This window comes from Colossoma macropomum, unplaced genomic scaffold (assembly GCF_904425465.1).
Source record: "Colossoma macropomum unplaced genomic scaffold, Colossoma_macropomum, whole genome shotgun sequence".
NCBI classification, from domain to species: domain Eukaryota; kingdom Metazoa; phylum Chordata; class Actinopteri; order Characiformes; family Serrasalmidae; genus Colossoma; species Colossoma macropomum.
Window position 1 is genome coordinate 12,420,070 of NW_023494802.1, and position 20,818 is coordinate 12,440,887.

At 40.3% G+C, this 20,818-nt stretch overlaps 1 protein-coding gene across 9 annotated transcripts in view; it reads right to left on the reverse strand.

The window, feature by feature from the left end:
• Nucleotides 1-366: 366 nt before the first annotated feature.
• arhgef10lb (Rho guanine nucleotide exchange factor (GEF) 10-like b) overlaps nt 367-20,818 on the reverse strand; it is a 52,201-nt gene continuing 31,749 nt past the window's right edge. For 7 of the 9 annotated variants that reach the window (XM_036590790.1, XM_036590797.1, XM_036590796.1 and 4 more), the window contains 13 exons: nt 20,487-20,528; nt 19,948-20,120; nt 17,689-17,804; nt 16,289-16,416; nt 15,396-15,496; nt 15,164-15,285; nt 7,894-7,980; nt 7,073-7,287; nt 6,420-6,577; nt 4,191-4,333; nt 3,106-3,277; nt 1,686-1,808; nt 367-1,599 (listed from right to left, as the gene is read on the reverse strand). In XM_036590790.1, coding sequence (XP_036446683.1) covers nt 1,037-1,599; nt 1,686-1,808; nt 3,106-3,277; nt 4,191-4,333; nt 6,420-6,577; nt 7,073-7,287; nt 7,894-7,980; nt 15,164-15,285; nt 15,396-15,496; nt 16,289-16,416; nt 17,689-17,804; nt 19,948-20,120; nt 20,487-20,528 — 2,143 coding nt within the window. In that variant the 3' untranslated portion in view covers nt 367-1,036. The remainder of the gene's footprint in view (nt 1,600-1,685; nt 1,809-3,105; nt 3,278-4,190; nt 4,334-6,419; nt 6,578-7,072; nt 7,288-7,893; nt 7,981-15,163; nt 15,286-15,395; nt 15,497-16,288; nt 16,417-17,688; nt 17,805-19,947; nt 20,121-20,486; nt 20,529-20,818) is intronic. The other 2 variants (XM_036590795.1, XM_036590791.1) reach the window with 1 other exon arrangement.

The window sequence follows — 20,818 nt, forward strand, 5'->3', positions numbered from 1 at the left end:
ACATCACGTTTGACACAGTATCTGTCAGGCATAAAGTGTGATTTGGTTTCCCCGTCACGTTGAGTTTGAGTCACTGCGTGCATACATTAGCCTGAGCGCGAGCTGCTTCATTCAGCGTCTACTGATATGTTTATTGGGAGGGCTGCCTATGGCTGCCCAGAGATAAGAGGATGAAAACGGGCACGGCATAAACATACGTTTCAGAGCTAAAACAGCAACGTTTCAAACAGCTTCAAACTGCTGTGCTTCGAGCCCCACAGTGCGACGTTCAAAATGAGACATCTTCAAAACAGCATGTTAAAGTCCGCTTTGAAAAGACTTGTTGACAACAGAAGAATGAATAATGGAAAAACATTGATTTCTGCATTGTCGTAAACATGATTTATTCTTTTCTTTTTTTAAACAAAGTGACACAGTGTAAAATAAGTACCATCAATAACGAGTACCTACGTCAAAACAAAACCCTTTTCTCTCTTAAGAATAGCTCTTTCACATTCTGGATCGAAGCAAAATAAAAAAAGACAATTGGAAGAGAATGACTCCGAGAAATTTCATCATTTACTTCTGTCTTCCTTTGTACTGCTACTGTATACATCCACAGTGGTGTTACATTAAATACCCTTTTTTCCCGTTATGCAAGAGACTAGATGGATCACGACCCTTTTGAATAGATTCACGACGATGACTTTCTGCACTCCATCTAGAAGAACAACTTCATGCAGCTCGAGCACATAAACCGGTTCAATCTTTTTTGACATTTTGAAACGAGTGTTTTGTTTTTTTGTATCTGTAAACTGGTATTATCTGTCGAGTCTGTGCTATGGAATAAAACAGGACAGAGTATATCCTACTGCTTATAGGCAAAGCAGTAGAGGTGTACTGCTATCCCTAAAAAAAAAGTGGCTGGAAGGATTTTGGAACACAGCTTAAGATGTACAAACGGAAACATACAGTCTGTCTGTCCTTAAGTGTTTCGTCAATCTTTCGTCTCGCAGACGTCAAGTCAGCATCTTTCAGTCTGTCACTCGTCACTGCTTCAGACCGTTAGTGGAAGCTGCCAGACCATGAGCGTATTCTCATTGGCGCCAGAGGAAGCGGAGGATGCGGAGCCGGCTACGGTGAGTCTACGGAATCCTCGTCCGCCTGATATAACAGCGGCTGACACCACCCTCTCTCTGCGTGTTCCCTCTTTGGTGGATGGCCCTGGGCCTCTGACCCAAACCTCAGGGTCGTCGCTCAGTTCGTAGATGGAGCCGTCCTCCAAAGTGTGTTCCAGAGACTCCTGGGAGGAATCAGAGGCTTCCTCAGGCCGAGCGGTGAGGAGTTTCCCGGGGAGCTGGGAGGTGGAGCGCAGTCGGTATTGTAGCAAAACTCCTTTGGGTTTGGCCTCCCTCTGGGGAGAGCCCTCCTCCTGCTGCTGCTGCTCTTTCAGTGACTCCTGGGATGAGTGGCTCCTCTCCCTGTCCTCTCCTCCGCTGCCTGAGTCCATCCCGTCAACCAGAGAGTCTCTCTTTAACAAGTCTGGGGACAAAGTGCTGCAGGTGGCCACAAGGAAGTCCACCGGGCCATTGTGAGCATTCAGTGAGGTCATAACTTTACCTGTAAGAGACAAGGAGGATGATCTGTGTCAAGGTTTGCACTAAGACTCAGGTTACAATAGTGAATTGTGTCCAGTGCTGGCTCACCTGTTATTTTAGGGATGCCCTCCAGTTTGGGCACTGGCAGGGTGACAATGATGCCCTGGGCAGTGCCCACCCACAACAGGCCCTGGCATATAAGCAGGCTGGTGACACACACGGTCCTGTGACCTATGGGAAAGAAAAATAACCAAGATGTGAATGTGTTGTTCTAAAACTAGCTCTACCTGCAGGTTTAAGAGGTTGGCTTTTGTGATTATCACGTCTCTACATTTTATGTTTTAATTACAGAATGATGAAAACTAAATCTTGGTTTAAAAGCACAGTTCAGTGTAGGGGTGCAAATTTGACAAATTCTTTATACCTAAAACTAACCATCCTTAGTCAGTGAGTAACTGCTAACAGTAAGCCTAAAATTGATGACGAGACCCATGAAAATGTAAATTAATAAACGAATAGTTCCGCATCTGAAATCTGAACTGAGATGCATTACGTTCATCATTATATGACCTAAAACCCCAAAATATACAATGATCAGCTATTGAAAGTTCTGTAGTCCAAAGTTCTGAAGTTACCACTAATTACTAGCACAAGTCAAAAGGAACATAAAGGCGAAGACTGGGGCTTAGCTTGGACCTCATTACCTTATTAACTTTCGAAAGCCCAAGCCATGCATCACACTTAATCATTTGCAGATGTTTGCTTTTGATATGGGTCACTGTTGTAGTTATTGTCCTGTCCCAGACACCACTATTTTTGGCTCTTTATTATTTAGTAGACCTATCAAGTGGAACTGACAATTGATCAGTTCAGCTTTAACGATAAACCTGACTATTCAAATAGGAACTCTTGTTTAGCTGAAACGAAATCAAATTAAATTAGTGATTTTAAACTGACAGAATTGGTTGAACAACTATTTATTTGTCTGTTAATCGGTTCAGTTAATCATTTACATCTCTAGTTCAGTGAAAAATCTCATTTGCACAATTTTCCAATTATCTTTAATAGACAAGACATGTTTGGTGTATGAAGTTTGCTTCTTTGGAGCTACTAGGCTAATGCAGCTAACAAAGAATAGAAGCTTATACTCCACCAATTAGCACCATGCAAACTTCATGCCATAAATTGTGTCAAGTTATTAAGTAATCTCAAATAGACTTGCTTATGTGGTTTCTATAACTAGCTTAAGAGAAGCAGCAACTGATGCATGAATAAAGGATGTCATACAATGTCAAGGGGACACTGTACATTTGTGTGATTTCATTTTTTTTTAAAATTCAATTTCTTAAAATATAAATTACAGGATTTTCCCTTTTCTGGTTGATAGCAAGGACTGAGGCTATGGGGTGACACACACACACACACACACACACACACACATATATATATATATATATATATAGAGAGAGAGAGAGAGAGAGAGAGAGAGAGAGAGGGAGAGAGCACAGTGTTAACGTCCTAGACTTGCCTGGACTCAGGTAGGCAGAGCGTGTCGAGATGTTGATCTCTTGCAGGTGCTCCAAAGTCTCAGTGTGGAAGAGGCGAAGAGAGGAGCCCTCTGAGAACGCCATCCACACCCCTCCCCCCGCACGCACCATGTGCGTCACACTCACCATCGGGTCTGGGTGAGCTTCAAAGCTCTGAGAACGGCAAGTAACACAGGTTCAGAGGAGAAGGGGAGAAGACAAAAGAGAAATCCCATGAAAGAAAGGGCGAAAAAAAAACCCAGCAACAATAGTGTGGAGGGAGGCAGAGAGAAAACAGCAGCAAGAGAAAACAATAGTAGATTATTACGTAGAACACAAAGTCAACACTGTTGAAGAAAACAGAAATGAATCATTTCTGGATGCAAAATCTTTAAGCTATGCAAATCAGCTGTCTGGGTTCCACCACAAACATATGCCTTGGCTTTGCACGCAACTTTGTTTGTATGTCCATAAGTACATACATCCAGTGAGGTTCTCATCTCCAGTTCAATTTCCGAGTGCTGGAGCCAAATTTATTCCTGCTATTAAGCGTCAGGGTGGAGGGAGGGGGTGTGCTCCTTGCGGCAAAATGGAGAGGTTGGCTCAGCTGTCAGAAGTGATCAAAGGCTCGCACGCGAACATGCTGTTGGGCTTCTACAGGGAGGATACCTTTTATGTACTGCTTAGGATGCTCTGTCATAATGGAGCTCACAAGGGAAGCAGGCTATATGTCGAAATAACACACAAAAAACTATAACCTGCACTTATAAAGATGTGATTCAACCCTGTACCGAAGCCAGCTTCACTGCAGAGGAAAGCTCAGGCTTTGATCGACAGAGGCAGTCGACTTGCCTCGCCTCATTGGCGTTGTTTACACCTGTCAACAAAAGGTCTTTAGAAGCAGCCACAGTGACAGAAGTTGAGGAAAGATAAAGATCTTTGTGCGATGTTTTTTCAGCGGAGAGAGGAAGTCACATTTAGCAGCTTTTGCTGTCTACAGGTAGATTTATGTTAAAAAAGGATGAGGCTTTTCTCTTTTTTCTACCTGTGCCTTGATAAAGCGTTATACATGGTTGTTAGCATTTACCTGCGTGTTTAGATTTTCACCCTCAATGACAGCGACTTGGTTTGCACAGCTAGCCCACACGCAGTCATCTATCTTGAGGAGTTTGAGCACAGGCGCATATCCAACCACCACCAGTCTGCTGGAGTCTGGATCCCACAATGCCTCTGAAAATACAACAAAGGCTTGAGAAACATGGCAGAACTTTTTCCATATAAAGAGCCAAAAATCTCAGACCACAGACTGGAGAATAGCTGTAATAAATAATAAACACAGAAACTCATTTCCTTTTGTTTCTTTTTTGTTGCTTTAATGAAGTACATTGTGAATGTGCTACGTAAGTCTGAATGAAGAAAACAAGATAGAAACATAAAGCATGGCTTAAAAACTGTTCCTCAGACAAATCCAGCAGTTTTTAAGCCTTGTTTTTCTTCATTCAAACTTTGCTGGATGTTTAATATAACACTTTTTTTTAACATTTTCCACTGTTTCCTGGGACTTTAATAGCTTGTTGGAGGAACTGTCTGCGCATGGCCTAACGTTTTGATCAGCACACATGATCCAGTCCAATTCTCCCATTCTGCTACGCCCCTGATGCTGAACTAAACAAGCAGAGTAGAGAAAAATGAGTGAGATGGGACCCCACTGTGTCCCTGACTCACTAAAACATACAGCTTTTATATGGTGATGCCTTAAAAAGTTCTCCCTCACTTTACTGCTGGATGTGCATCCAGGGAATACTGGCATGTCTGGTTGTATGAAAAAGGATGAATGAATAAATAAATAAACAGACAGATAACAAGCAGACAGCTTAGCTAGTTTGATAGCTCAAGTTGTGCATTCTAGGTTTGCTTCTACATCTTCTCTCTGCAAGTTAATCTTATTCTAGCACAAAGAAACTGCACAGGAACATAGTGTTGCTCAAGGTGCGTTAGTTACTCTATTTCTTTTATCACCATTACAAATCACCTGGAAAATATGTACAACATGTTAAAATGGCATCAGTATCAGCACAAGTTATTATGTGCCTGAGAAACCCTGTTTGGAGAATTGCATGGTGGAGTGGAAGGCTTGTCTGTGTTTCCACTGACATCCTGTCCGTCATTTTAGAAGACTGTCTCCAACACCTCATTGCTCCACCCCCCCATCTGCATCTGTTCAGCTAAGAAAACGCAGCAGAATCTGGCTAGTGACCTGGCCTGGCAGACTCTAGTCCTGTGGGGAAGAACATGCTGTGCTGAAAAAAACCTAACGACAAGAAACTTAATAAAACAAGAATCAACACTGGAAGCGCTTCTCAAAAATGAAATTATCACATGCGAAGGGGTTGAAGTTGGACTCAGAATTAGTGACATTCTTCCTGGACAGGTATGTAAATGCGATACGGTTGTAATACCAGTTTACTGCATTAAACTGAAAGTTTCATCTTAAATGCTGGTGTAGAGGCAATATATGCTTGGTAGTCACAGTTCACTAAAAAACTTGAGGGAGCTCATAAAGAAAAACAGGACGGCAAAGACACACTTGACTAGTCTTGAGTTTCAAATCGGTGTGAATCGAATGCCAAGCGCCACCTTTTTAACTACTACAATAGCCGCATGTCTTGAATTTTGACTGGCACCTTCAAAGCTGTGTGGGCAGGAGGAGCGAGACCTGGTGATTGGCGAGGGGACTGCTGACCTAAGTGCAACCCAAGATTAAGACTGCCCAGTACATCGAAAGAGGAGAACTGATAAGCTATTCACAGGACATATTTTGTGTATGTATATTCTGCGTTAACAAAAGATTAAGATTAAAATGTAGCAAACAAAACATATTTAGGTTCCCTGCAGCAACAAGAACATGGCTCTGTATTCATATACCTTGTTTTTTATACAAGATTCTACTATGTGTACAAAATGATGAACTGCACTGATGTATTGTACACATACAAATTTAATTCATGAGATAATTAAAGACAAACAAATCATTTCACCGACATGATGCGGCTGCAAACTTGGCACGCTGTCGGGTTTGAATTATCAGAAGATAAAACTTGTTCAAACACTAGAATACTTAAGGAGATTTGTACTGCACTGCTGGACATGCGGTACTGCATGCAGGGAGAGTAGCTTTAGTCTGTTATATTGACTTTGCACTGATGAGAAATTAAAATGACTTTTTGTATCTCAGCATGCTTTCAAAAAAGTTTAGGACTATTCAAGTGTGAATAGTCACATTTCAAATTGGATCTCAGATAGAAAGTGATCTTACCTCCACTCTTTCTGCTGTAAACAGCAACTTTTCCATTAGTCAGCCCAGCAAAGAGAAAGTTTGCAGAGTGTTTTAGGCACAGAACAGGACAACCCTCAGGATTACGGAAGGTCAAGAGGCACTGGGCAGCAGTGTCCACACTGCCATACACTAGGATGCTGTAATTAGAGACATACGTACATATACACTTAGGTTCACTTTACTCCCTGCTACTGATCAGTGGTTGAAAAGGCTATAGATCTTGTATTGAAGGGCTCATATCATGGGAAATTTGGTCTGGTTTGGCTATTAAAGTTTCAAAACATACAATTCTCGATCCAGTCCATATTTTGAAAATTACCCTGCAAAAACAGCCTACATTGAATTCATTGTTTCTGTGAGGTCACTAACTCAATTACATAAACATGCTTATTCAACTTACAATAGTTTTGCCATTACATTGAAGTTATATAAAGAGTGTTTTAGGGACAAAGACACGTTGGGAAACGGTCATGTAAAAATGAATTCTGAACATTTTTGCTATATAAACCCACCTAAATGTTATTTGTAAAATTGAAAGAATAATAAAATAAAAATGTACGATATGGGCCCTTTAAAAAGAACATAAACATCTACATTAAACTCAATATCACATGACTGGACTTTGGACTCACTTGCCATCTTGTAACCCCACACAGATGGTGTTTCCAATCCTGGCAGGTCCTTCAGCAGCCTGTCCTTCATCTTCTTCAGCAGTGCTTGGTTCTGTCACATACTCTAGGCTCAGCACTGGAGAGCCCAGAGGGAAGCTTTTCACTGAGCGTGGAGTGGATCTATTCAGCGAGAAAATCTCCACCTGCCCATGGGTGTCATCTCCACCACTAGCCACCTGTGAAAAGTGTATGTGTGAGAGAGAAAGAGAGAGAAAGAGAGAGACAGAGAGAGAAAGACAGAGAGAGAGAGAGAAAGAGAGAGAGAGAGAGATGGGGAACAAACATAAAAAGGGTGACATCCTCAACTATTGCTCACTGGCAACAACCAATGGTTCTAGAGAAGAGGAGGATGCAAGGGAGAAACTGCAGAAACACAGCACATGAATGAATCATTTATGGAATGCCCTTTGATGTGCATGCTTGATCTGAAAATCTGAGGTTGTTCAGATGCCTTTTCAAAAACCTTTTAGTCTTGCATAGCCCATAATTATGAATGTCCATCAAACCATTTAAATTGCAGATATTTAAGGTCGCACAGCCATGGCTCTGTGTGCAGTTCTTGGGGAAAAATCTTAAAAAACAGAGATGCACCATGCTGGAGCTGAGAAAGAACCAGCTTCATGAAAATAAACATTCTCCTGCATCATTACACACACATAAAAGCACAGGGTTTCAAAAGCGGCTTTTTATAGTCCACACATTCCTTGATTTGGTACATGTTGTTTGCAGGTATGCGCATGTGTTGTAATGAAGACATGATAGTGTGATAGAGGTGTGCTCACCCAGAGATAGCCTTGAGGCAAAGAGGTACTAGCTGCAGAGAAACCCAGCAGAGCACAATGGACTGGGTTGTGAAGGGCCATCTGTAGCTATGGAGAAAGAGAAGACCTTGAGATTACACTCTGTCTAAGGCTGGTCCACAATAAAAGAGCAGCAATGCAGAAAGACGAGCAAATCTCTGTTGTATTCTGCACATCAAAAATATCAATATAAAGCACGTACTGCATAAAAGGTTCATCACTAACAGACTAAAAATGTAAATAATTGCATAAAAGTTTTTTTTCCATTACCCTGCTAAATTACACAGGCTTACACAGTACTGTGCAAAAGTCAGAGACCATCCTTAAATATGAGTTATTCATTTTCCAGGAGATGTCTGAGGAGATTATATATAAGACACTTCACCTGCATAAGGAAGGAGAATGTCAAACGAAAAAACAGGAGTTTGAACTGGAGTTCAAAATATTGCTTAAAGATAGAGAGAAAATATCAGCAACCATGTAGGACTATACCTGGTAGACCTTCATCGGAAAAACAGTACATAAGCTTTCATCTTTGAGAGATATGAGAAAATAATCAATCCCCACTTTTGCTTCAGATCTGAACAAATCCACAGGTATTTCTGTCCAACCTTCTACTGTGAGAAGACAACTCAATGCTATGAGTCTGAAATGATGTGTAACTGTCAAAAAGCCATTACTGAGAAAAGGAAATAAGCAAAAAATGAATAAAATTTGCAAAACAAACAAAGAAGCTGCTGGTGTTCTCAGAACAATGTCCTGACCACCTCAGAGTCCAGCCCTCAACTTCACTGAATGTGTTTGGGATTACTTGGATCATGAGAAGCAGAAAATGCAACCAACTTCTAAGACTGAACAGTGGAAAAATATCTCTCTCTTTAAAAAACTAACAGCAAGTCTCCTGAAAAGAATGGAAGGCAAAAAAAAGGCAAAGGATGGACAGAATAAATGCTTAAAAAAAGGATATTTAGTTGTCTGTTTAAGGCTGTTTAATTTTCTGTTAAATATGTTTTATCTCTCTGTTCAATCACATATATTTGGTAAGTGACTGGTCAGTAAGGACCACTTGATCAAGAAAATGTTTTATTTCCATTTGCAGTATTTATATTTGGCGCGACATGACTCTGTTTTGGGACCTCCCTTCCATACATGTGCATACATGGAAAGCCTAAGGCAGGGAGAGCAGCAGAGACCCCCCCCCCTTCAATGACAACAAACATGACACTGAAGTCAGATACAGCAAGGAGGAGCCGGGACGGAGGCAGACTGCACAGTGGCTGCAGAGGTAGTGGCGAGAATGGCAGGATAAAGCAGTTTAAATAAGTGCACTGATGAATTTAGCCAAGTGTTTGTGTAGCCGGCGATCAGCTGAGCCGTCAGCTGATTGAGATCAGCTGATAATAACAGATGATTGTGGCCTGAGCTTGACTTTGTGGCCTGCCTGAACTAAAACTGTGCTCAATTTTTGACTGGAAAAAAATGAATGCTGGTCTCTGACATCTGCACAGCTGACCTCTACTCAACTATTCTTATACATTCATTACACCACAGTAACATGTAAATAATAGGTTTGAGTATCTCAGTGCTTAGGGTTGATTATTAAATGAAGTTCAGCTTTCATTTCTTTACTTACTTATACATTTTCTTATTTTATAATGACAAAGGTTTTATTGGAGGCACTGCAAATAAAGTCCCGCTGCTCATCCTTTGATGTGTTTTAATTGCAAAAAGCGTGAAATTTAAAAGGATTTAAAATCTGATTGCTGCATTTTCTTTTATTTTGGGTCAAATTAACCTCTGAATATGTATTTTTCCATTAATTTTACACCACGTTCCATCCTCACACTCACTGATACATATGGAGGCATATTCTAAATACTGTGGTGTATATGAAATGGCTGAAATTCAATCGTAGCTTTCCACCTACAGTTTACACCTACCGGCCCATTTTTTATACCACTCCTAATCATCAACGGCCCATATGTGGAGTAACTGAACCCCCTGCCTGCCAAAACTGCTCTAATCTCCATTACCAACAGCAACATGTCTGTCACACTGAGTAAACACATTAAATGTAGTCAACAACGGTAAATGTTATAAGACAGTTCAACACTTGTGTTGTCCGCGATAACGCAGCACATAGCCGGGCAAGGCTTTCTGTTACAAATGAGATTTGTTCGGGTTTTTAAAGGGGAACTCCACCGATTTTTCAACAATTCTGCATACATAAATGGTTAAAATGTAAACATAGTCATTCAGAGAAGTTTGATGTGACATGCTCCATTCTGGAGAAACTTGCTGAGTCAGAATTGTTCACAGTGGTGGTGATAGGAACCAGACGTCTGAAGCGTTTTATGCCTCTGAAAGCTCGCTCACAAAAAAGTTATTACATGAAATGGTTTAAATACACTGGCTGATGTCTGACACGTTGTTTTATGATAGTTTCGTGATACATTTTTGGCTTGCAATGTATTTTAATCCATTCACAGCAGAGGTGGCAATATAGTATTTTAGTAATATTTTTTTAGATTTACAACTGTTTTACCATCAGTGACATTAAATATAAATCTCAGAAGGCACATGTAGGTTCACCAGTGGTTTTGGATAGTAAATAAAATGGTTATATTTCTGTTGTAGACATTGTGAGCCCTGGACCCAATCACCACGACTGTAAAGAAATCTGAGCCTGTACGTTTTTCTACAATGAACCGTTTCACATCAGTCCACTCTGAATGACTTTATTTACATCTTAAGGACTGAACTATTCAGAAATGTTTAAAAATTGGTGAAATTCCCCTTCAAAGCCCTCTGTTTTGCTGTAGGAAAAGAGCCGAAAGATGCTACACTGAGAACTGCCACTTAGTAGTGTCTTCGAGCAAGTCTGAAATGAATGGGTTAATACAGAGAATGTGAGCAAAATCATATTTTTGAGCATTTTTGAGCTCCAGCTACCACATCAGTGAGCTCAAACCGCTTCACTCAGCCAGTGAGCTGATCAACTTACCAACAAACCAGCACTCAGTACCTGTAACACTAGCATCCTACTGCCCAAAACCTGTTTGCTGTAGAAAAAGGGAAATACATAGGTAAGTTTTCATTGCTTCTTTAGTGAAATACATTCAACTTTTCAAAATTAATGGGAAGTCCTGGACAAGTGGTTAGAAACTATGTTAATTTTTTTAGGCCATTTAGCTCCATTTAGCTCCATTCACCCCACTATTCCCAGGATTCATCCACAGTCACACTCTTGCGTTTTGCAGTCATATTTTTGACATAACGACAGAAATAGGAAGCAGGAAATAGGAAGAAATAGGAAGAACTATTTAAGGGGAGACTGGCCACTTTCTATTTCTCCCGTTATATTAAAAACATGACTGCTAAATGGCAGAGGGCGCCCAGGAGCAAATCCTAAATGAATGAGGATGAACGGAGCTAAACGGCTAAAAATGACAAGTTCAAAATGTTTCCTACAATTTGTCCAGGATCTTCCTTTAATTTTAAAAATTAGAGGAATGTATTTCACTAAAAAACCAAAGAAAATGTACCCATATACTTCTTTATAAAAAAAAGTCCTACAACAAAAATTATAAAAAAGTCCTACAACTTGAGTTCAAAAGCACTCAAAAATATAAGAGGGGTGTTAAAATATTTTATGCTCTGTGTTCAGGAAATGAATATATTCTTCTATATAAAACTACAAATTATGATTTTGCTCAAGCGCTCCTTATTAACCCATTCATTTTGGACTAGTGTTTGACAAACATGGAAGACATGCCTCAGTGGCAAATCTCCTCTCTACATATTCCCTGACCAGGCTCCCCTTAGTCTGGCTCTAGCTACCCTACAATGCTAGCTATCCTAGGCAAATCTACAGCGCGCTCCTGGGGGAAGTGGGCGTGGCGTCAGCACATGCACGCACAGCGCGCTCACACATACAGGCTGAGATCTCCTCCCCTCTTGGACTCGCTCAGCAGGGATGAAGCCCTTTTTCATCTATCGGGGCCAAGGCTGTTATTCCTATTTTTCTCCCTATGAAAACATGAGGCAGGGTGATTAATATGTGCATAAATTAGCCCGTTGGAATTATTTATACTACGGCTTTATGTCAGACAATCTCACATTCCATCTGAATGGGATGAAATGCTGCTGCTGCCCTGCTTGGAGTCATTGTGAATTAGTCAGTCAGGTTTTCCCCTCTTCTTTTCTTTTATAATCTTTTTTGAGAACATTGATTGTTTTGTACCTATCCAGCTCTTTTTATGAGAAAAAAAAATAGCTTGAGAGAGCTTAGAATATTGAGTTACCTGTCAATTGACAAACACCCTGCCTTTCTCTCTCTCTCTCATTCTCCTGCTCTCTACCCCTCTCTCTCTCAGCTTTCTATTCCATCACTGTCTTTCATGTTGTTTGCTTTCCATACAAGTGGGAGAAGGGTTATGTCACGAAAGTAAAGAAACAGCAGACAGCTACGTTCACGTTTCAGATGTTTTCCTACAACAATCTGCACCTCACCCTGGATAAACAGCTCCCAGCCTGACCCAATAAAGGCACTTATTTACTTCTGGTTCTCGTAAATCAACAAGAGAGGAAGGCTCTGCTTTCAACAGCCCAATATACTCTCAGAACATGGTGAAGTTTTGCACTCAGGGATGGAGCAACTCCAAATGAATTCATCAAGTTCAATCCTTCTTGATCCTCTCTATCAAACAAGGACTACGTACACCACAAGTTATTCCCTTCACACGCCGTCTGTGTCTACAAGTCCCCACGGTGAAGCATATCATTCGTTCTTGTTCCCTCGCGGACTTTGATTTTCCCCTCTGCCGGTAGTTTCCTCTCCATTGTTCATACTCTATTTAATCTTGGTGCTTGTAGCGCTGCCTAATTCTCCATGCTGAGCTGCCAAGCTTGCAGATCAAGACTTGAGGGAGTTTGGCCAAGGTGAAATAAGCTGCAAATCACAGGCTGCTGCACACAAAGCGCAGCCAGGGCATACCAATTCAGCTTCAATGTGTATCCGTAATGACTTATTTTCCTTTCCACAGCATTACACGTACAGTCATAATCTTGGCTATTTTACAAATCACCAAAATAGCACACAATGCTTTCAAAGCAGCCAGTTTCTGCCTGCTAGTTATATCCACCTACATGTCAATGCAATATCTTGACCACTGTTATGGGCCACGGAACAGTTGTCACAGTTCCATCTACTAATCTTCAACAAGTAATGGCTAACCCCCTACAATCACATAAATCCCCTCTTAATTTCACATCCAAATGTCTTCCCTAACGGAAGGTCCAGTTACGTTTCGCATGTGTCTCTGAGACGAATATGATCGGAAGCCCTGTTATTCACACAGACCTACTGTTGGATGTTTCCATCATGTGAAACAGTTGTTGGTAATGCTTTTAGTCTTTTTTTGGATTCATCTACAGCAGGGATGCACAAACATTTTGTCTTAGAAGGCCAAAGTGCGATGTCTGTGGTAGGCCCAAGGCCAAAAGACAAAATGGTATCCAAAAAAGATTATACACAATAATTTGAATATCAGTTTTTTGGAATACAATTTTAAAAGGACAATAAGAATTTACTAAATTATACAGTCATTTGCAAAAGTTTAGAAAAATAGAAATTGTGCACTAAAATTTGCTAAATGAGTTCATTGTTAATGACGTGTTAAATTGTTTTCACTTACAAAATCAACAAACACGTCATTTCACTGGTGACAGTCAAATGTGTGCAGATGATGATATGTAGTATAAAAATATTTTGTTCTCCCATTGTATGAGGGGTAAGGATAGGGTGACTTTCTGGCTGGTTAAAACATCCCCATGGACCAGCTTTGGCCCACAGGCCATACTGTGAGCACTTTAAAAATAAAACTAAACTAAAACTTACTAAAGTAATAATAAAAAAAAGTTATTAAAAAAAATCAAATTTTAAAAACTGAAAAAAAGAATAATCTACAGCCCTCGGATATTGACGGATATTTAAATCTTTCAGCACCATATAATGCCCATGTATCTTTGCCTTGTTCACATGTAACATGTCCAGAATTATTTACTCCATTATGCAGTAAATCAAGGAACTTATAACGTTAAACACAGTACTGGTTAAGCTTATCAAACAATCTGAAAGAGAGTTTCTCATATACAGCCACCTTGCCTTGCAAAGAGCCACTCCTGAGTTCTGTGACTTCCACTGCTCATGATTTGTCGACCCAACATAATACCAGTCTGAATACAGAGATTATCAGCTTTATTTATAAGCTTCAAACAGTGAGGATCTCCAAGAACATTCAGACTAGGACAAACATCCAACTGCTCATCCACTATTTGCAAAATATGATCAAGCACCACTTTCAAAAAATACTGCATCCTTGGAGAGGACCAGATATAGATTAAAGCACTTCCACTGCCTGACAGTGCGATGTGTACTTTAAAGTCGGCCGACTGGGAGACCAATAAAATCTATGATCTTAAAATGAATGAGACACGCTTTAATGTCTCAAGACATCTGCTCAGAGATACAGAGGCCCCCTCCCGTTCCTCCTCTACAAACAAAAGCTATCTTAAATCAGATCTAGTCTTATTACCTGTGTGACTTATCAGGACAGAATAATAACAAGATGCCTCATGACCAGCTCCAAAAATGTTTAGAATTGCTTTGAGGAAGTGTGTTCTGAGGAGGAATACATAAAGAACCAAATACACTTGTGAGCAGGTGCCTATTTCAAAAGAACGCAGTGACTGATCAGCATTTTTTTTTCAATATAGGTGATGTCCTTTGGAATGGTACCAAGAGAAATGGCTAATGAAAACATGTTTTCCTCTGCTTTGAAAAAGCATGCCTAATATTTTCCCAGGGCACCTAATTGGCAGGCCTTGATCTGGTTACAGTGGACATTTGATATATAAAAGGTAAAGTATCTTGAAAAACATCAGGCCTGTTAGGAGAGAAGAACAAAATCAAAGTGGGAGGCAGCAGGAGTAGAAAACACTGGAAACGTGATTATAATAATAATAAGCTTTAAGTGCCAAATCCTTTATGGTCAGCTCCAATTACCAAAAGCAAAAGCTCCACGATTAGCTGAACACCACTGCATTCACATCAATAGTGTCACCCACAGTTCAAAATAATGTACGCAACTAGAGGGAACATTGTGCCCCACTTCCAAAATGACTGCAAAATGTAAATTGTGCCACTGGGAAATAAGTTATAGAAGAGTGAAAGCTCCATGCTGTGTCTCACCTTCTGATCTTGCGCTTTCGGAGAGAACACAGGCACACGACAGGCCAGTAATGGGCACCAGAATGGAGGCTTAGTCTTCTCATCATCCTCAGCACAAACCCAGCCGGGCAAGTTCTCCTCCCCTACACACACAGCAACAGGCTTAGCCGGAAGCATTGCGCATTCAATAGAATCTGAGTTTAAAGAAAACTGTGAGTTCAAAAATAAAGACTATTTTTTGACAGTAACTTACTTTGAGCAATCTTAGCCAGATGCAAGCGATTGACCCATGAGATTTTACTGATTGGGCTGGGAGTATTAAAAACCACTGTGAAACTGACTGGACGGCCGGACCTGTCGTGGATGGAATGAGTGCAAAATACACAGACGCATCAATAAAACATTAATAAAATTAAATGGTTCATAAGACATTTTAATAGGGGTGTAAATATCTGACCCCTGTAAAATTTGATTTGATTATGATTCTTTATATAAAAAAATGACTCAATGCATCATTAAATTTCAATTAATTTCATTCAGTTCAAATATTTCAGTATGGCTCAGAATTCAGAAATGCACTGAATACATAATACGACTGAAGTAGCTATATACACAGTAATGGAATATAAACAACAGAAGATTTTTCTGGAACTTTTTGTTTGAAAAAAGCCTCAGAATTTTTCTTTGGCCAAAAGATCATCATTATTGAACATCGTAATAATCAGTGATAACTCATCCCAGCATGCCAAATCAACGCAGCCCTGTTTGTTCTAAGTGAGCAGCGCAGTAAAACCACACTGTGTCACTTAATCCATACTCTGTGATGGCACTTTAGAGGTAATGCCCAGCTGTTCTAAAATCTGTTCCCACCAAAGTCCTGTTACTGAAGCCAAGTTCAGCCCAGTCCATTTGGCCACGGGAGCGGGGAAGAGCAGCTGCAGCCGCTGGTCCTGAACAAATCCAGCAAGGCTAAGTCCTCTGGTATGAATCATTTCAATCACGCAAAATCACTTTAAATCGTTTAACGGGATGAGCGTGCTTCCTTCGGCAGGCGTGTTGCATCTGCGCACATTAAAGGCAATTTGCCACTGAGCTCCGTTTTGTCCCGCCTGCGCCCACCGCTGTGAGTGCTTTCTCACCACTCACTTGTCAGGCTTGCCAGGCACCATGAGCCGTAGACGGCACTTGTTGGCACACTGGATCTCGTCCTCTTTGATGCGGATGAGCCTCTGCAGTGCCAGGCACCAGTCCTGCCCCACTGTGGTGTTAAGATTCTGCACACACACACATACACACACAGACAGAGACAGCTGTCAGAGAGACTGACTGCCCGTTAGCATATCACTTAGCACTGAGCTTACTGATGCTTAACTGTACAGCAAGAGGAGGGGTATAAGAGTGAGGGATTATTACTACAGATGTCCTGATGTGATCGGAAAAATCAGTATTGCAGCCAATAAAGACATTTTTCAATGGATTTGTATTGGCTTTATTAATCCCAACCCAATTCCAACCCTTTTTTAAAGCTATTTTAGCCTACTGTGCTCTATTTAAATGAGGTAAACAGACATTATCATGCACTTGTGGCAGTGAGGAATGTTTTGAAATGTTAACAAGTGGTTGAAATGTCTGCAGTGTGGAATGATTTTAAAGTAGAAAATGAATACAGCTCAACAGCCAATTGTAGACTCTTCAATGTCAACATTTCATCTACAGTTAAAGGAGCATTCAAGGCCAAAACTAGCATTTAATATGTTATTTGTCATGTTATATAATATTCTATGGCACTGTTTCCCTCAGCCTCATCGGTTTGACAGAATTCCCTACTTTTGTGTCCTTTTTATGTTTTTGCCCATCAATGTTTCTTTACGATCATAGCCAGCATTCATTATGCAAATGCTAACCATGGGGAGCTTCCCGCAGTGATAAAGAAACCCACTGATGTAGAAGCTACTAAATACAGACATGGTATTTGACCATTTGACAGTAACATTAGCACTCTGCCTTTACTCTGCACTAGCCAGCTAGTGAAAACAAAAAAAATCAAAGCAGCCAACCTCAAATAATCCACCCCAGTAGTTGTACCCACCATCAAGTTACATCATTAGAAAAGGGGTTTCTTAGTCTGTAGTCTTTAAACTACAAAAACTCTCTTGAGACTATCGTGGCTCCACTGTAAGGAGTGAGTAGGTATGTTTACAACTGATGTAGTGATGGTTATGTTTTTCATTTTGGCTGAAGTGCCCGTTTAAGCAAGCTGACTTTGACTAAAATGTGATAAATCCAGGTGCACACAAAATTTGAGTGGGCAGCTATCGGACACTCAGCAGTACAGTGCATTCAAAGCTGAGAAGAAAAGAGATGTTTATTGTGTTATTATGTTTTTACTTTTCTTTAATGTGCAGCTGTATTAGCCACAAAAACACAAATAGCTGATGTACAGTCAATGTAAACACATTCGAATCAGGACCAGAGGAAAAACATGACATCACTAATCATTATTCAGCACAGTGGTACTGTAGCTGCTGATAGATACAGAGTCATACCTGATAGGATCCCTGCAGAGTGCCCACTAGCAGTGTGACCTCCTCCACCACTGAGAGGTCGTGCTGCAGTTCCTGCAGTTCCTGATACAGCCTTGGCGGCCCCAGAAACAGCTTGCCTAAAATAAACACCCCCTCATTATCACATTCTGCATAACATGCCATCTGTATTCCCATCATATCACAGCTCCGGTTAGTGTAGGTCTTGCATTTTTTACCAAACAGCAATCTAATTAACATTCAGTCCCACTGAAACATACAACGCAGTTCAAAAGATTGAAATCACTGTTCAAAAGACAAAAGTAATCAATATATTCGATTGCAGCGTCACGTATAAATAATTCTAATATACTAGCCCTGCGCAAGTTTACAGCTTTCAAGTAATTAGTAGGAGGCCATGAAGCTGTAGGGAAAAAAGAGAAATGCTAAGTGTGTCCAGGGTGATAAAAAAAGGGCTGCAATGATTTTAAAATGACTAAGAGAGAAAAATCATTGTAAACAGATAATTATAGCACATTAATTATCATTTAAGGGCCCATATCGTGGAAAGCTGAAATTTCCTCACCCTTTTAAATAGACTTTGATGTAGTATATAAACATCATAAACCAAGTTTCAAAACATACCATTCACTCCACAGTCCATACAGTCCATATATGGAAACTAAGCTGCAAAAAACTCCATGTCCATATATTCAGCCTACAGCGATTTAGCTCCGCCCATTCACATATAAGTAATAAGGAGCGTTTCAGACTAGACTTTTTGAATAAGGCACAGCCAATCAGAACAGAGTTCTTTTATGCATATTAGTTATAAAGGCAGAGTAACAAAAACAGCCTGTTTAACTCTAAGGGTTAAAAAGAGATTGAAAAATGGATAACTGGAAAAATGATGGTGGTTTTTGGTGGATAAAACTACACAAACATCATAAGTGAACCTCAGGGGAAAATGGCCCTTTAACAAGCAAAGAATCTGAAATATTGAATAAAACATAAAAAAATACATTATTTTAAGTGGTCTCAAGTCAGTTATGACTCCTGCCAACCATATAGATAGTCCAGTCCATGATGCCTCTACCCATCTTGTTGCTAGTTGTACTCTTCCTCTATTACCATCAGTTGTTCCAAGCATAAATATCTTTTCCAATGAATTAGTTCTTCAAAGTTCTTTATAATATGTCCAGAATAAGGTAGTTTTAGTTTGGTTTTCTGGGCTTCAACTGAGAGGTGAGGCTTGATTTGGTCAAGAACCCATTTGTTTGTTTTATTTTGCCATCCAACATATTCTTCACAAGCACAAGTTCAAAGACATCAACAAATTTTCCTTTTTTCCAGCTTTCATATCCATAAAGAACCACAAAAAAGACAATAGCCTGGACAATTCTGAACAAGGATGAAGAAGCTTCTTCATCCTTGTTCTGCTGAGTTTCAATCCATGACATATTTCTTGATCCTTTATTGTTATGCTACATTACATAGGATATTATTATTTAGGCCATAACAAAAACATTATGGTTCAAACTTTAGAATGGCAGTGTATAATGCATTATCAGTGTCTAATAAGTGTAAAATACAGCATGAAAGCTCCACATCCCCACAAAAATATCTGAAGTCAAACTAAAATGAATAAATAAATAAATAAAACCAAGGACGTCAGTACATCTTATCTGAGAATTAGGCCAGCGCTGCCCCCTGAGATTGGGCATGTGTACTCGCTCTGGGAGAACAAGTGCTGGGATTTGTTCTGAGCCCTACAGAGACTCTTCAGACTGTATTTCTCAGCTTCTCTGGTAAATAATAGAAAATAAGGACTGTGTGTGGACCAGTATGAAGGTATTGACTTCTGACAGACAATCTTGCATCTGGAAAAGCTGTGATTTGCGCAGCCACAGAGGTATTGAGTTCTAATAGACATTCTGGCATGTGGGAAAACTGCAATCTGCGTAGCTACTGTGTGTGAAAAAGCAGCGCTGAAGTCTGTTTGTTCACTCAGTTATGTCTAATGTTACCCAGCACGTGTCTAATTTCTTCTCGTGAAAGTCTGAGACCAAGCAGAGTTGAACCAGTGTTCTCACAAAGACACTAAAAAAGTCAAAATGGTGTAAAACTTTTACACAGTCAGGATTTTTAAGGACAGAGTATATCAATATTTCACCACTGCGTCCAAGCTGGCCCTAACCCATTCATCAAAGGCCTCTGTGAAATTATTGTCTAACTATGCTCTTTGCTTCTCCAGGGTGTCTGAAACCATGAAACCGTGCTGACCTTGCGAGCTGACGGAGCTGAGGCGCTTGGCTCCACTAGGCTGAAAAACACTGTCGTTGTTCTGAGGGTTCTCCTGGCCCACCTCCACCACCTGAACCTGCTGCAGAGGAGCACTCCACTTCACTGTGTACTTTGGTCCAACAGGGACCAGGCTGCTTATATCCGGAGGGCCCCTGATTGGAGACAAAGACACCGTTTAAAGATCTAAAGACCGTGACAGAACAAAGCCCACAGTGCAGCTAGATATAATTTGTGATCAGAGAGCCTCGGAATAATTGTGACAGAATCACAGGGATAAAACGAGCCCTTGTGATCAATTGGGCTCCCAGAGAAAAAGATAGACCACGCAGCGATAGGAAGAAACTGGTATTCGCGTGATCTTCCGTCATGCATCATCCGCATTAAAGATTAGAACTGTGAAGTTGAATGGCACCCATTTTGCAATGAAATGTTATGAAATCACACTGATCAGAACGCTTTGAAGACTCTGTAAGCCCCGCTGTCAGAATTGAGGAAGTTCACAGACTTGAAAATGTTACCTTGGCTCATCAATGACGTAATCAATGCCACTTTCAATGTATCTAGATCATCAGATAAAAGGGCAAATGTAGCAGCAGCAAACCATAAAACTTCACTTACTTTATGTCACTGTTAGAGCATCTTTAACTGAGAAAACATGCACTGCTGTTCAAAAGTTTGGAATCACTCATTATTTTAATAAGCACAGTATTTTTTGTCAATAATATTATAGAGTTAGCTGTAGATTTGAATACTGTCAGCTAGACAACTTAACCCTCTACTGCATGCAATATGAGAGCAATTTAAAAAAAAATATTCAATTCACTTTTCTTGCATACAATGGTCCTTGATT